The sequence below is a fragment of the Dicentrarchus labrax genome, unplaced genomic scaffold, assembly GCF_905237075.1.
Source record: "Dicentrarchus labrax unplaced genomic scaffold, dlabrax2021, whole genome shotgun sequence".
Lineage (NCBI taxonomy): Eukaryota > Metazoa > Chordata > Actinopteri > Moronidae > Dicentrarchus > Dicentrarchus labrax.
The window spans coordinates 22,350,280-22,364,478 of NW_026136714.1; the positions used below are offsets into that span (position 1 = coordinate 22,350,280).

A 14,199-nucleotide genomic window follows, 5' to 3' on the forward strand; every position below is an offset into this window, starting at 1 on the left:
TACTAGGCCTGTTTCATGTGGAAATGTTCTATTGGACACAATGGATATGGATTAATGGATTTTGGTTCTTGTCGATAAAGGATTTAACACCTCCAGCACATAGGCCTGTGTTCTATGATATATGTTTGTATGATGGAGTTACAGGATTACTGTACCTATGTTAAGTAAGAATGTAAAGTAATCAGCAGTATATGTGTCAGGCTAGGGAGCCTGACACATATTCCTGGTTAATAAGCCTTAGTTAATGTTAAACATTAATTTGTTAACTGTGCAGTGTCCTGCCCACTAGGAAAGGTTGTCCCAGGTGAGTTTGGCATCAGTGCAGTTTGTGATTTCACTGTCTGTGGCAGCAAATAGGATCTTACCGGGTGAGTAGACAGGACTGAAATATATGTTCGAATTCAGAAATTCAAATGTGTTTAATTTTTAGAAAGACAACATTGTCAAACGGAGCAGTAAAAGCTGCTTGTTTCTAATTCTCAGGTGTATGCTGACTATTCAGACCTGGTGAATATAGCTGGATAAGAACTATTTCTAGTTACTGAAAAGGATATCTTTTGTGTTTTCAGAAATCCATGATGGAAGACCTACAACCCTTGACAGCAGCAGCCACCCCAGGTAAGTAATGACATGAAAGTGAATTGTTTGAATAATATGTTTTAACTTTTGGTGAATTATAAAAAAGAAATGAATACCCAATGCAGTACAGTTTGTCACAAAGGTCGTGTCCACTGTTGATACTGAGGAACTTATTAGTTACTGATTGGTCTGATGTTCAGACTAAAGGTGAACAAGGAAGTTATCTTGTGATACAACTATAAAACAAGATTAAAATTGCAAGTTTATAACCATTGATACCACATTAACTTTTCACTATACCATAAGATTAAGATTGCGCGCTTCTGAAAGGAAACCCAAATATCTGTTTTTAGTTCAACTGAATAGTTTTTTGTCTGAGATCAATGCAATGTTCTAATCTAATATCTAAATCCTTCTGCTACAACAGATCTGGGAAATACACACAACGAACCCTCTCGGACTGATTTAGTTTAAAGACAGTACTTTCTAGTTCTTTTTTTTTTATTATTATTATTTATCTGCATCTGCAATTGATTTTGGGTGTGGTGTACCTAAAATGTGGTTTCTGTGCTCTTACAGCTCAAGATGTAGAGCACCTTAAGTCCCGCGACAGCATGAGACTACCACCTGCGAGTGAGTAAAATTAACTGAGACAGAACTGTTCTAATGATTTGTAGGTAGACACAAAGACTAAGATCTGATGAATTTACCCAATTTTGCAAGATCAAAGAGTAGTTTGTGTCTTTCATGGCTACAAGATTTTGACCAATTCTGGTCTTAGACAGCGGACAACAGACTGACCTCAGTCAAGTTTCATACATAGTGTACACAGCCCACAGTGGGCTTTTCTAATTCAGTTTTTTTTTTTTAATTTCAGTGTCTGAGGTAGTTGTTTCATCCATAAGGTCTGGGTCTGACCACGTCAAACCAGCCTTAAACCTGGTTCTGTGTGGAAGGAGAGGAGCAGGGAAGACTTCAGCAGCCAAGGCCATTTTGGGTCTGACAGAGCTTCATTCAGCTGCCAACTCATGTGTTAAAAATCAGGGAGAGGTGTGTGGACGTCGGGTTTCTGTGGTGGAGCTGCCTGCCTTGTATGGAAAACCTCAGGACACAGTGATGAAGGAATCATTAAAGTCTATGACCCTCTGTAAGGGCGTCCATGCCTTCATCCTCGTCCTACCAGTAGGTTCCCTCACTGATGAAGACAAGGGAGAGTTAGAGACCATCAAGAGCACATTCACCACTAAAGTGAATGACTTCACCATGATTCTGTTCACTGTGGAGTCAGATCATACAGATCCAGCTGTTGATACATTTCTGAAGGAAAACAAGGGCATCCAGGAGCTCTGCAAGAGCTGTGGAGGAAGATATGGTGTTCTCAACATCAAGGACAAGCAGCAGATCCCTCAACTGTTGGATTATGTGGAAAAGATGGGCGTTGCCAATTCCAGATGCTTCACAAAGGACTTGTTCACCAGGGCTCAGATGGAGAAACGTGTAGAGCAGGAATACGTTAATGCAAGACTTAAAGCTGAACTGCAGGAAGTTAAACAGAGGAATGAGATTGGAATTGACAAAAATCCAAGCAGAGAGTGTCTCAGGATGGTGCTGATTGGGAAGACTGGCAGCGGGAAGAATTCAACAGCAAACACCATTTTGGGCAAAAAACATTTTAAACCCAGAATTGTCCCAAAGCCAGCAAACACGTCTTGTGAGAAAGCAAAAGGAGAGATTGATGGCCGACCCGTTCTTGTAGTAAACACCCCCGGCTTGTTGGACACACCTCTGACCAATGAAGAAATTCAACAGGAGCTTCTCAAATGCATCAGCATGTTGGCTCCTGGACCTCATGCGTTCATATTAGTGCTGCAAATGGGAAACATAAAAAAAGAAGAAATAGACTCTGTGGAACTGATCAAAAAGGTTTTTGGCAAGAAGTCAGGAGACTTCATCATCGTCATATTCACCAGAGGAGATGCTCTGGACGATCGGTCAGTTGATAGTTACATCGAAGATTGTGACGACTTTGTCAAACAACTCATCAAGGACTGTGGAAACCGATTCCATGTCTTTAATAACAAAGATCACACAGACCGCACACAAGTCAGAGAGCTGGTGAACAAGATCGAGGACATGGTGAAGGAAAATGGTGGCAGCTGCTACGACACTGAGCTGTTGGAAAGGGAAGTTGTGGAAAAGGAACAGATGGAGTCACTGAGTGTCAACACAAGACAACATGAAGAAATGAAACAGGTGATCGGTGAACTAAAGGCAACAATATCTAAATTGGAACAAGGGGAACATAATCGCCTAAAACTGGAGGAATTAAAAAAACGGATAGAAGAAATGGAAGAAAAGAAACAGAAACATGGAGAAAAATCCCAATGCTTCATCCTTTGAGTCCACCTCTTTGAGAAACAAATTTTAATGTTTCTGATTTATTTTACTACTCACATTGTCAGTGTTTTTTTGCCGACTCTGCAAGTTTTACTGCCAGATCACTACCAAAGACATTTAACATTTTAAAAAAAAAGGCCTTTTATATTCTCTGCCAGTTGAACTGGACTCTGGATAAGAGCTGTCTCCAAAGGGGGTAATAATTGATATTTAGCCCTGGTAAAAGACTGCTTTTAGTAGCGCCGTGAATCAAAACATGATGTGATCTTACCTCATGCCACAGAACGTTCCTCAATGAATTTAACTGGGTGGAACCCGGACAATTATTTTATACATTTTCAGATTAAAAGTGTAAAAGTTTTAAATGAATCAAAGTTTTGAGATTTTACTGCTTAATGACTTTTTACACCTGTTATTTAGTCACTGCTTTTTGTTTTTTATTATTTCAGCACACACTTGTAAACTAACACACTGGTAAAATCTATAATCTAATGTTAAAATACAAAATGTCAAAGTGGACTCACAGTACATCAGAGAGACTTGGGCAGATAGAGGTACATTTATTTTACACAAATATTTTCTCCAACTAGGTTTGGCCAGTGTTTAAACGCGGAGGTTATACATGCTGAATTCACCTACCAGAAATTTTGACATTGCTGTTCATGTATCATGTTGAAATTTTCCACCAGGAAATTAACAGAATAAATTTAATGGATCCAATTTAGGCAGGGTGGTTTGATTTCATAGGCTAATCATTTTGCACTGATGTTCTTTAAAGACCATTAAAAACCATAAACTTTGTTGGACTCCTGTCTTTAGTTATTGTGTGTTGCCTTGCCAGCTTATTTTACCCCATCCTACTAGTATTAGTTACCTTTAGTTTATTTACACTTTCTCATTATGTCCTGTCTGCAATTTGGTCCACCTTTTGAACCGTAACATTTTCCTGTAAGAGTGAAGGGTGTTAATCTCAATGGTTTTGAAGTGAGATGTTCAGTCACACATGGGTGTAAGGTTATGGTGTCCAATTAAATTTATAAATATATCAAAAAAAAAAGCACAAATCTATCCATCTATCTATAAAGCAAGGAATCTGTGTGTGTGTGTGGCTCAAATATCTCTGCAGATCAGGATCAGACTGACCTGAGAGTTTCAACATGGCAGCTGTGTGGTTTAAGGGTGTGAAACGTCGGCTTTGTTTGGACTATAAAGATACAGTTAATAAATTATTTCATAAATTATTTGGAATTTCGCTAGCATTACCATAGCGACCATAGCCACGTGCACACCAGAGCCAATCACTGAGAGCCTAATGTGTAGTGATTAAAACCTCCCCCCCCAAAAAAAATTAAAAAAAAAAAAAAAAAAATTTAAACAAAAAAATAAAAATAAACACCAACAATAAACTCAACCCCTCTCTCCCCCCCCCAAAAAAAAAAAAAAAAAAATTTTTAAAAAAAAAAATCGCGGTGATTTTTGGTCACAAACACTCCGTGAGTTTTTCGCCAGTGACAGACGCTGTTTTTCGGGCAGAAATGTGACGAAGAGTCGGTAGGACAGGCAGGAGGACAGGCAGGAGGACAGACGCTTCTCCACATACAGCTGTGGTATTTTTTTTCTCATGTAAGTTTCCAAAGACAGTTAGTTACTGTTGTTTGGTCCTGTAACGTTGCTTTGTGGGACATTTCTCTTTATTAAGTTGAGTGAGAGACCTGTGCAGTTATCAGACTGACAGAGCAGAAAGGTAAAGTATATATTATTTCTAAAAATAAATGTCAAGATTCTGGCCCATGTGTCCTGCAAATGCTATGTCCTCAACTCACCTGAACCATCATAATCGCTCCATAATGTGTTTGAGGAGGAAAAAAAGACTCATGTTTCATAAACCGATTTATAAAGTACAAAATTGTAAATAAAAATCTGTCACAGTGAAAGGGTGTGAACATTAACAGAACTGTAATAAGTATGCCACAGGAACAGCACCCCCAAAACACTGAAAAACATAGTCAAAACTTTACAAACCTTGGGACAGTACTCATCTTAAACTTAACTTTCCACTAGACTTGAAACTAAAATGTGCTTATACTAATATGCCACACGTAATTACTGCAGTAATGCAATACAGTGTTACATTCACAAAAAGCATCAGCCCTTGTGAAGGTGTGACTAGTAGTGATCTATGTGGGAGTCCTGGGTGAAATCTACAGAATATGTTAAAGTTAAAGTGCCACATGTCAATAATCAATCACTCATTAATTCAAATGAGTTGCCTTTCATTCAGCATCGTCTTTCATCACAGCTGCTTGTGCTGTGACCTGAGCAGTTTGCTTGTGGCAGTAACTGGTGCAGCTCAAAGGAAAAAGAGCTTGTCCGACAGCTGGATGGCCGGCTCCGAGTGCAGGTACTGGCCAGACAGGTAAGCCAGTTTGTGGGCATACTTGCACGGTGCTGGAACACGAATGGTGCCTGGCCAGTTCCAGTACAAATGGCACATCTTGAAAGTCAGCCTGTTGTGGGAGCAGAGCAACAATGTTAAATGTGACTCAATAAACATCAACGTTAAAGTATTTTACCATTCTCATTATCCCGAATGCAGGTGGATACAGCGAGGTCCATGTCTGATACCAGATGCTGAATAAATGAATATGGTCTTTTTATGTGTTGTTTTTCACCACTTCAATGAACTTCAATAAAAAAAACTTTAATAAAGTACTGTTCTGCTGAAGAAACGTTTATTAGCTGGTTAAAAAAAACATCACCAATTACTGATAGCATAGAATTAACAACGGTTTTAAATGTGCACCAGTAACCAGAACGATGCTAAGTGGTTATTAATACCTTTGCAAATGGTCTGGTGTGAGGTTTGCTGTGTTGTACAACGAGACGTAGTGGGTAGGGAGTCCACAACCCTGGCGGATGTGATGTGCCATCAGGTAGAAGTCCACCCTGAATAAAAAAAACACCCTTTGGCATTAGAAACTAAGAACCAGTAGCAGTTACACTGAGTCTCTGCTGGTCTACTCATCATCATGTACATATTTACTACTGTTGCCAGGAGATGGTGCTGCAGCCTTTTTGATGTACGCAAGTAAACAAGATAAAAACCAGTGGCCCTCTTCCAGTATCCCTCTGGCCTGCTCATACAGCACTGGAACTATCTACTTCCTTTATTTAAGAATGATATTTTTGTTTTTTTATTTTTTTTTCCCTCTTCCTATATTACACTCAGACTGCACATTAATTGTATCACAAACTGGAAACACCATTGAGACAAAGAGGAAAAATTACTGGTCATTTTCCAGGGTTTTACATTTCTGCCTTTGAAACATTGTGTAACAGACAACAAGCTCAAAAGGAGGTTCTATTGACAACTCATTCACTTGTAGGTAGACTGACCAGTCTCTCTGGGTGAGGGTGTGATCCAGAACAGTTCCAGGTGGAGGTGTGCCAAAGTTGTTTGCATTACAGGAGTAGAGGGTGGTGCTTATGCGCTTCTGGACTACAATGAAGACCAGCTTGGGCTCATAGCTGGGGAAAGTCTCAAAGCATTTGATCAACTGTGGGATCTCATACGCACTTTTTTTGGGGGGTATTGGCTTACAGCACATTTTATGTATTGTATGTTACCTCGTAGTATTTCAGCCAGAAAGCAAACTCTGAAGCCATTGATCAGCTCCTCAGTGGGTGTCTGGAAAGTAACTCTTGTAGGGGATACACTACTTTTTCATTATAAAGGTAATTAATCACTGATGATTAATAATACACTCGTAAATGGGGCACCACCTCCGTTGTTTAGCTACTGGAATAATCCGGAGGAAATTATTCCACAGATCTAATCAATCTCAGATCAATTTACTAAATTTCAAAATCTATATTTAATCTCATATTTCTGAAGTAGTGATTTCTTTTACACGATTCATCGATTTCCCCGCATCAATTCAAACCTGCACCGACAAGGACATACGGTTATATATGTTTATTAACTAAACTAATGCAGAGTAAAGAGCATGAAATGATAAACAACAAGTAACAGAATATGTGGACAATATATGAATTATTACTATTAGGTGATTCAGGAGCGATGGTGGATTTTGCGATGCGGCAGTAAGTTTAATATATTACGAGAGTCAATTTTAGAACTGAGAGGCCCTAATCCAAAATTCTCTTAAACGTAAAAGATGGGAATCAAAGCTTACAGACAGACACCAGCTCTTTTTCATGTGTGTGAATCCGGCTGTGTACTGGAGAGTCAGCCTACTTTGTTTGTAGATGGAACTTGGAAGGATTCCAGGTCCTTGGCTTTCAGCTCAACTGCGGCTTTGCGTCACTGGTCCAACAGGCTGAGGGAAGTTGCGTCTCGTCCCTGGTTCCAGTGGCAATCTCTCCAAAAGGCCCAGCGCGGCGTGTGCGCTAGTGAGCGTTGGGGGCAACAATAATGTCTTTATTCGGCTGGAAACGTTTGTACGTCTTCTTGAGCAGTCAACTACTTGTTTTTGGCGGTGGTTGGTGTTTGACGCAGTTGTTTAAAAATAAGGACGATCCTTCTGGCTGATGATGAATGTCTTAGAGTGGTTGGTCTTCAGCTTTGACTGTAAACTAATTCAGCTTCTTGTTTAAAAATAACTAGAGGATGAAATCTGTTAATTAGGAGGAGTTGAAATTTTACCATAATACTCCAACAGAACTAAATCTATATCTGTGCAACTGTTGTTACTGCTTCCTAGATTGGAATGTCCACTATCAACAGAAAACATCGTAATTTCCACTTTAGAGGAAGGGGTGTCAGAATGCCAGATGTGGATTCCAGAGGAGTTTCTCTCTGGAGGTGGACCGGTCAGACTAAAAGAGATGTAAACACATTTCAGGGATATCTAACCCTGATTTACAATCAAAAAGGCACTTAATTATCACACACGATCCACTTTAGGTGTAGGGTGTCGTTCTGATCTGTGGAGAAGTCAGTGTTCTGTTAAAGAGGATAAAACATATTGACACCTTAGAGATCCCATCTGAGAATCTGAAAAGAACCAGGCTCTCTGTGCAGGAGACTGTCGGCGCCACAGTCTCACCTCCCCTCCTGGGTCAAAAAGGTCAAAGGGAAAGAGGAGGCCTTGAAAACTCTCCTGGTGGAACAAAATCAAAATAATGTGATGATTTTTGAATTAAGAGACAGATAAAGCATCTCTTGTAGAGGAAGACGAGGACAAGGTCCTACACTCTGGAGTACCAGCGGGTCAGTGAGCTGGAAAAGGAAAAAACAAATGCATTTCCATTAAGACTGAAGTACCACAGGTGCTGCATGAGAAAAGGTGAAATACACGGTGGCTCTCTAAAACACAAACAAATAGCTACTGAGAAAATATTAAATCCAAACAACCAAAACTGTGAGGAAAAAAACACTTTACCTGTTCACACTTGCGACAAAGCCCATGACTGACTGATGTGCCTTGCTGGTGTCATGGTGGACATCAACTCCCACCACCATCAAGTGTTTCTATTCAAGTGAGATAGATTCATTATTTCTCCACTGACTGCAGTGATGTTTTAATTTAATATTATTCACATGAATATTTCTGTAATGCTGTTCCAATAATACTGTGGCTTTCATCTGAATGATCATCGTTATCACAAGATACTGTTAAATACTTCATGCTTCATGAACCGTAATGTACCTACAACATTATTGGACAGAAAAATCACAATTAAGATGATATTCCCCACCTCATCCAACTGTCTCGTCCCAATAGATAGACCAGGGAACGACTGCTCTTACTGTTTAATCCAACGCTGACTGGTGTCCTCTCTCTTCCCACACTGCACCACCAGCAGCTGGGCTCCTCACACAGATCCTCCTGGAGCTCAGGTTTATCTGCCCGGGCCATGTGCTTGTCTTCTGGGCTCGGCTTCTCCCTTTCTCTCTGCCTTGCGGTCCATCGTGACTCGTCAATTTTGAACAGCTGAATGAAAATGAGGAAACGGATTAGTCAAATCAGCTGCAGGCCTCACACTTTCCTGGCTGTGTTTGAAGGTTAACACCTGAAGGAAGTGATGCTGATTAGCTCTCCATTCCTCTGAGACGCTGGATGTTGAAGCTGATCCAAAGTAAGGGTGCTAGCCAGATGGGAGAAATGATTTGGGGCACCAGTGAAAGTGACTGAGGTCTAATAGGGGTTCACAAAATACCTGGGTTCTCTAAACACTGACACAAATGCATAATGCTATTGAATCTGTTTATGCCAATTGTCCATTCATGACAATAGAATATTGGTAGGCCTACACATGTGTCTTTGTGCTCTCGTGTTGGTAATTACCCAATATATTTCAGTGTAGCAGTCTTTCCAATGAGCCAACATGCACAGCAGCACCCTGACTCTGTTTGACCTGAATGGAACAGAACTAGTAACACTGATAACACATGCATTTGCCCTACTAGGCCTGTTTCATGTTTGATTGGACTGGCTACACTACCTTGAGTAAACATTGGGCGGCTGTGTCATTTAGGTAAATACAGAATGAGTGATACAAAACTTTGAATTGGAAGTCCAGTCTTTCTCGTCATTAAAGGATTTTATGCCTTCAGCTGACAGTAGGTCTGTGTTCTATGATGGATGTTTGCAAGATGGAGGTACAGGATTATTGTATGTTAAGTAAGAATGTAAAGTACTGAACAGTATATGTATGATGATTCCCAGTTAAAGGTGTTTAATGTTAAACATTAACTTATCTGGTGCAATGCCTGTGTCCTGCCCACTCTGTAATTAATGTTGCACAATGTTTGCACTGGAATGTGAAAGGGAAAGGTGTCTCAAGTGAGTTCAGTGCAGAGTTTGTGATTTCACCAAAGTGCGTGGCAGCAAATCGGATCTTACCTGGTGAGTAGACAGGACTGAAATATACGTTTGAATTCAGAAATTCAAATGTGTTTAATTGTTAGAAAGACAACATTGTCAGACTGAGCAGTAAAAGCAGCTTGTTTCTAATTCTCAGGTGTATGCTGACTTTTCAGACCTGGTGAATATAGCTGGATAAGAACTATTTCTAGTTACTGAAAAGAATATCTTATGTTTTCAAAAATCCATGATGGAAGACCTACAACCCTTGACAGCAGCAGCCACTCCAAGTAAGTAATGACATGGAAGTGAATTTTTTGAATAATATGTTTTTACTTTACTTTTTTAATTTTTGGTGAATTATGAGTTAAATTGTCTTGTGATACAACTATAAAACCCGATTAAAATTGCAAGTTTATCACCATTTATGACACATAAACTTTTCACTATACCATAAGATTAAGATTGCACGCTTCTGAAAGGAAACCCAAATATCTTTTTTTACTTTATATGCAGGACTTTGAAAAAGTTCATAAACTGAGTTCAACTGAATTGAATAGTTTTTGTCTTAGATCAATGCAATGTTTGTGATTACATTATTCTATTATGAACTCAAGAACCTTTTCTAAAATTAAATTAAAAAATCGTGGCAGACCTTGTGTCATAAAAAAGCTGAATTATTCCAATGATTTAGAGTAATTTATATCCAAATCCTTCTGCTACAACAGATCTGGGAAATACACACAACGAACCCACTCGGACTGATTTAGTTTACATACAGTACTTTCTAGTTCTGCACAAAAAATTATGTCTTTTTTAAATAATTTTTCTGCATCTGCAATTGATTTTGGGTGTGGTGTACCTAAAATGTGGTTTCTGTGCTCTTACAGCTGAAGATGTAGAGCACCTGAAGTCTCACGACAGCATGAGACTACCACCTGAGAGTGAGTAAAATTTACTGAGACAGAACTGTTCTAATGATTTGTAGGTAGACACACAGACTAAGATCTGATGATTTTCCCCAATCTGTAAGATCAAAGAGTAGTTTGTGTCTTTCGTGGCTACAAGATTTTGACCAATTCTGGTCTTAGACAGCGGACAACAGACTGACCTCAGTCAAGTTTCATACATAGTGTATTGCTTCTTGGATAAGGGCTGTCCACAGTGGGCTTTCCTAATTCAGTTTTCTTTTTTTAATTTCAGTGTCTGAGGTAGTTGTTTCATCCATAAGGTCTGGGTCTGACCACATCAAACCAGCCTTAAACCTGGTTCTGTGTGGAAGGAGAGGAGCAGGGAAGACTTCAGCAGCCAAGGCCATTTTGAGTCTGACAGAGCTTCATTCAGCTGCCAACTCATGTGTTAAAAATCAGGGAGAGGTGTGTGGACATTGGGTTTCTGTGGTGGAGCTGCCTGCCTTGTATGGAAAACCTCAGGACACAGTGATGAAGGAATCATTAAAGTCTATGACCCTCTGTAAGGGCGTCCATGCCTTCATCCTCGTCCTACCAGTAGGTTCCCTCACTGATGAAGACAAGGGAGAGTTAGAGACCATCAAGAGCACATTCACCACTACAGTGAATGACTTCACTATGATTCTGTTCACTGTGGAGTCAGATCATACAGATCCAGCTGTTGATACATTTCTGAAGGAAAACAAGGGCATCCAGGAGCTCTGCAAGAGCTGTGGAGGAAGATATATTGTTCTCAACATCAAGGACAAGCAGCAGATCCCACAACTGTTGGATTATGTGGAAAAGATGAGCGTTGCCAATTCCAGATGCTTCACAAAGGACTTGTTCACCAGGGCTCAGATGGAGAAACGTGTAGAGCAGGAATACGTTAATGCAAGACTTAAAGCTGAACTGCATGAAGTTAAACAGAGGAATGAGATTGGAATTGACGAAAATCCAAGCAGAGAGTGTCTCAGGATGGTGCTGATTGGGAAGACTGGCAGCGGGAAGAATTCAACAGCAAACACCATTTTGGGCAAAAAACATTTTAAACCCAGAATTGTCCCAAAGCCAGCAAACACGTCTTGTGAGAAAGCAAAAGGAGAGATTGATGGCCGACCCGTTCTTGTAGTAAACACCCCCGGCTTGTTGGACACACCTCTGACCAATGAAGAAATTCAACAGGAGCTTCTCAAATGCATCAGCATGTTGGCTCCTGGACCTCATGCGTTCATATTAGTGCTGCAAATGGGAAACATAAGAAAAGAAGAAACAGACTCTGTGGAACTGATCAAAAAGGTTTTTGGCAAGAAGTCAGGAGACTTCATCATCGTCATATTCACCAGAGGAGATGCTCTGGACGATCGGTCAGTTGATAGTTACATCGAAGATTGTGACGACTTTGTCAAACAACTCATCAAGGACTGTGGAAACCGATTCCATGTCTTTAATAACAAAGATCACACAGACCGCACACAAGTCAGAGAGCTGGTGAACAAGATCGAGGACATGGTGAAGGAAAATGGTGGCAGCTGCTACGACACTGAGCTGTTGGAAAGGGAAGTTATGGAAAAGGAACAGATGGAGTCACTGAGTGTCAACACAAGCCAACATGAAGAAATGAAACAGGTGATTAGTGAACTAAAGGCAACAATATCTAAATTGGAACAAGGGGAACATAATCGCCTAAAACTGGAGGAGGAATTAAAAAAACGGATAGAAGAAATGGAAGAAAAGAAACGGAAACATGGAGAAAAATCCCAATGCTTCATCCTTTGAGTCCACCTCTTTGAGAAACAAATTTTAATGTTTCTGATTTATTTTACTACTCACATTGTCAGTGTTTTAGTTTTACTAAGTTTTACTGCCAGATCACTACCAAAGACATTTAACATTTTTTTAAAAAAAGGCCTTTTATATTCTCTGCCAGTTGAACTGGACTCTGGATAAGAGCTGTCTCCAAAGGGGGTAATAATTGATATTTAGCCCTGGTAAAAGACTGCTTTTAGTAGCGCCGTGAATCAAAACACGATGTGATCTTACCTCATGCCACAGAACGTTCCTCAATGAATTTAACTGGGTGGAACCCGGACAATTATTTTATACATTTTCAGATTAAAAGTGTAAAAGTTTTAAATGAATCAAAGTTTTGAGATTTTACTGCTTAATGACTTTTTACACCTGTTATTTAGTCACTGCTTTTTGTTTTTTATTATTTCAGCACACACTTGTAAACTAACACACTGGTAAAATCTATAATCTAATGTTAAAATACAAAATATCAAAGTGGACTCTCACAGTACATCAGAGAGACTTGGGCAGATAGAGGTACATTTATTTTACACAAATATTTTCTCCAACTAGGTTTGGCCAGTGTTTAAACGCGGAGGTTATACATGCTGAATTCACCTACCAGAAATTTTGACATTGCTGTTCATGTATCATGTTGAAATTTTCCACCAGGAAATTAACAGTATAAATTTAATGTATCCAATTTAGGCAGGGTGGTTTGATTTCATAGGCTAATCATTTTGCACTGATGTTCTTTAAAGACCATTAAAAACCATAAACTTTGTTGGACTCCTGTCTTTAGTTATTGTGTGTTGCCTTGCCAGCTTATTTTACCCCATCCTACTAGTATTAGTTACCTTTAGTTTATTTACACTTTCTCATTATGTCCTGTCTGCAATTTGGTCCATCTTTTGAACCGTAACATTTTCCTATAAGAGTGAAGGGTGTTAATCTCAATGGTTTTGAAGTGAGATGTTCAGTCACACATGGGTGTAAGGCTATGGTGTCCAATTAAATTTATAAATATATTAAATATGTCAGAAAAGCACAAATCTATCAATCTATCTATCTATAAAGCAAGGAATCTCTGTCTGTCTGTCTGTCTGTCTGTCTCTCTCTGTGTGTGTGTGTGTGTGTGGCTCAAATATCTCTGCAGATCAGGATCAGACTGACCTGAGAGTTTCAACATGGCAGCTGTGTGGTTTAAGGGTGTGAAACGTCGGCTTTGTTTGGACTACAAAGATACAGTTAATAAATTATTTCATAAATTATTTGGAATTCCGCTAGCATTACCATAGCGACCATAGCCACGTGCACACCAGAGCCAATCACTGCAGAGCCCTAATGTGTAGTGATTGAGATCCTGACCCACCAAACATCCTGGAAAGTGACAAAGTTACGTATTTCCCTCTAAATTCCATATACACAATCACCAGCAGTAAACTGGACGCTGTCTCACTGCCTCACTCGCAAGACGGAGAATGTTTTCCGGTGGAAAGTAAACTGATGTCTCGGTCCGGAGGGCTGATGGTCGCGGTGATTTTTGGTCACAAACACTCCGTGAGTTTTTCGCCGGTGACAGACGCTGTTTTTCGGGCAGAAATGTGACGAAGAGTCGGTAGGACAGGCAGGAGGACAGACGCTTCTCCACG

The 14,199-nt window shown here is 39.8% G+C and overlaps 1 protein-coding gene across 1 annotated transcript; it reads left to right on the top strand.

Annotated features, from left to right (window-relative positions):
* The first annotated feature begins 289 nt into the window (after positions 1 to 289).
* On the top strand, positions 290 to 13,336 carry LOC127376157 (GTPase IMAP family member 8-like). Its single transcript, XM_051422800.1, has 7 exons — positions 290 to 368; positions 570 to 618; positions 1,159 to 1,212; positions 1,457 to 2,965; positions 10,064 to 10,096; positions 10,697 to 10,750; positions 11,010 to 13,336. The coding sequence occupies exons 2-7, from the start codon at positions 576 to 578 to the stop codon at positions 12,533 to 12,535; spliced, it is 3,219 nt and encodes a 1,072-aa protein (XP_051278760.1). The 5' UTR covers positions 290 to 368; positions 570 to 575; the 3' UTR covers positions 12,536 to 13,336.
* Positions 13,337 to 14,199: the final 863 nt, after the last annotated feature.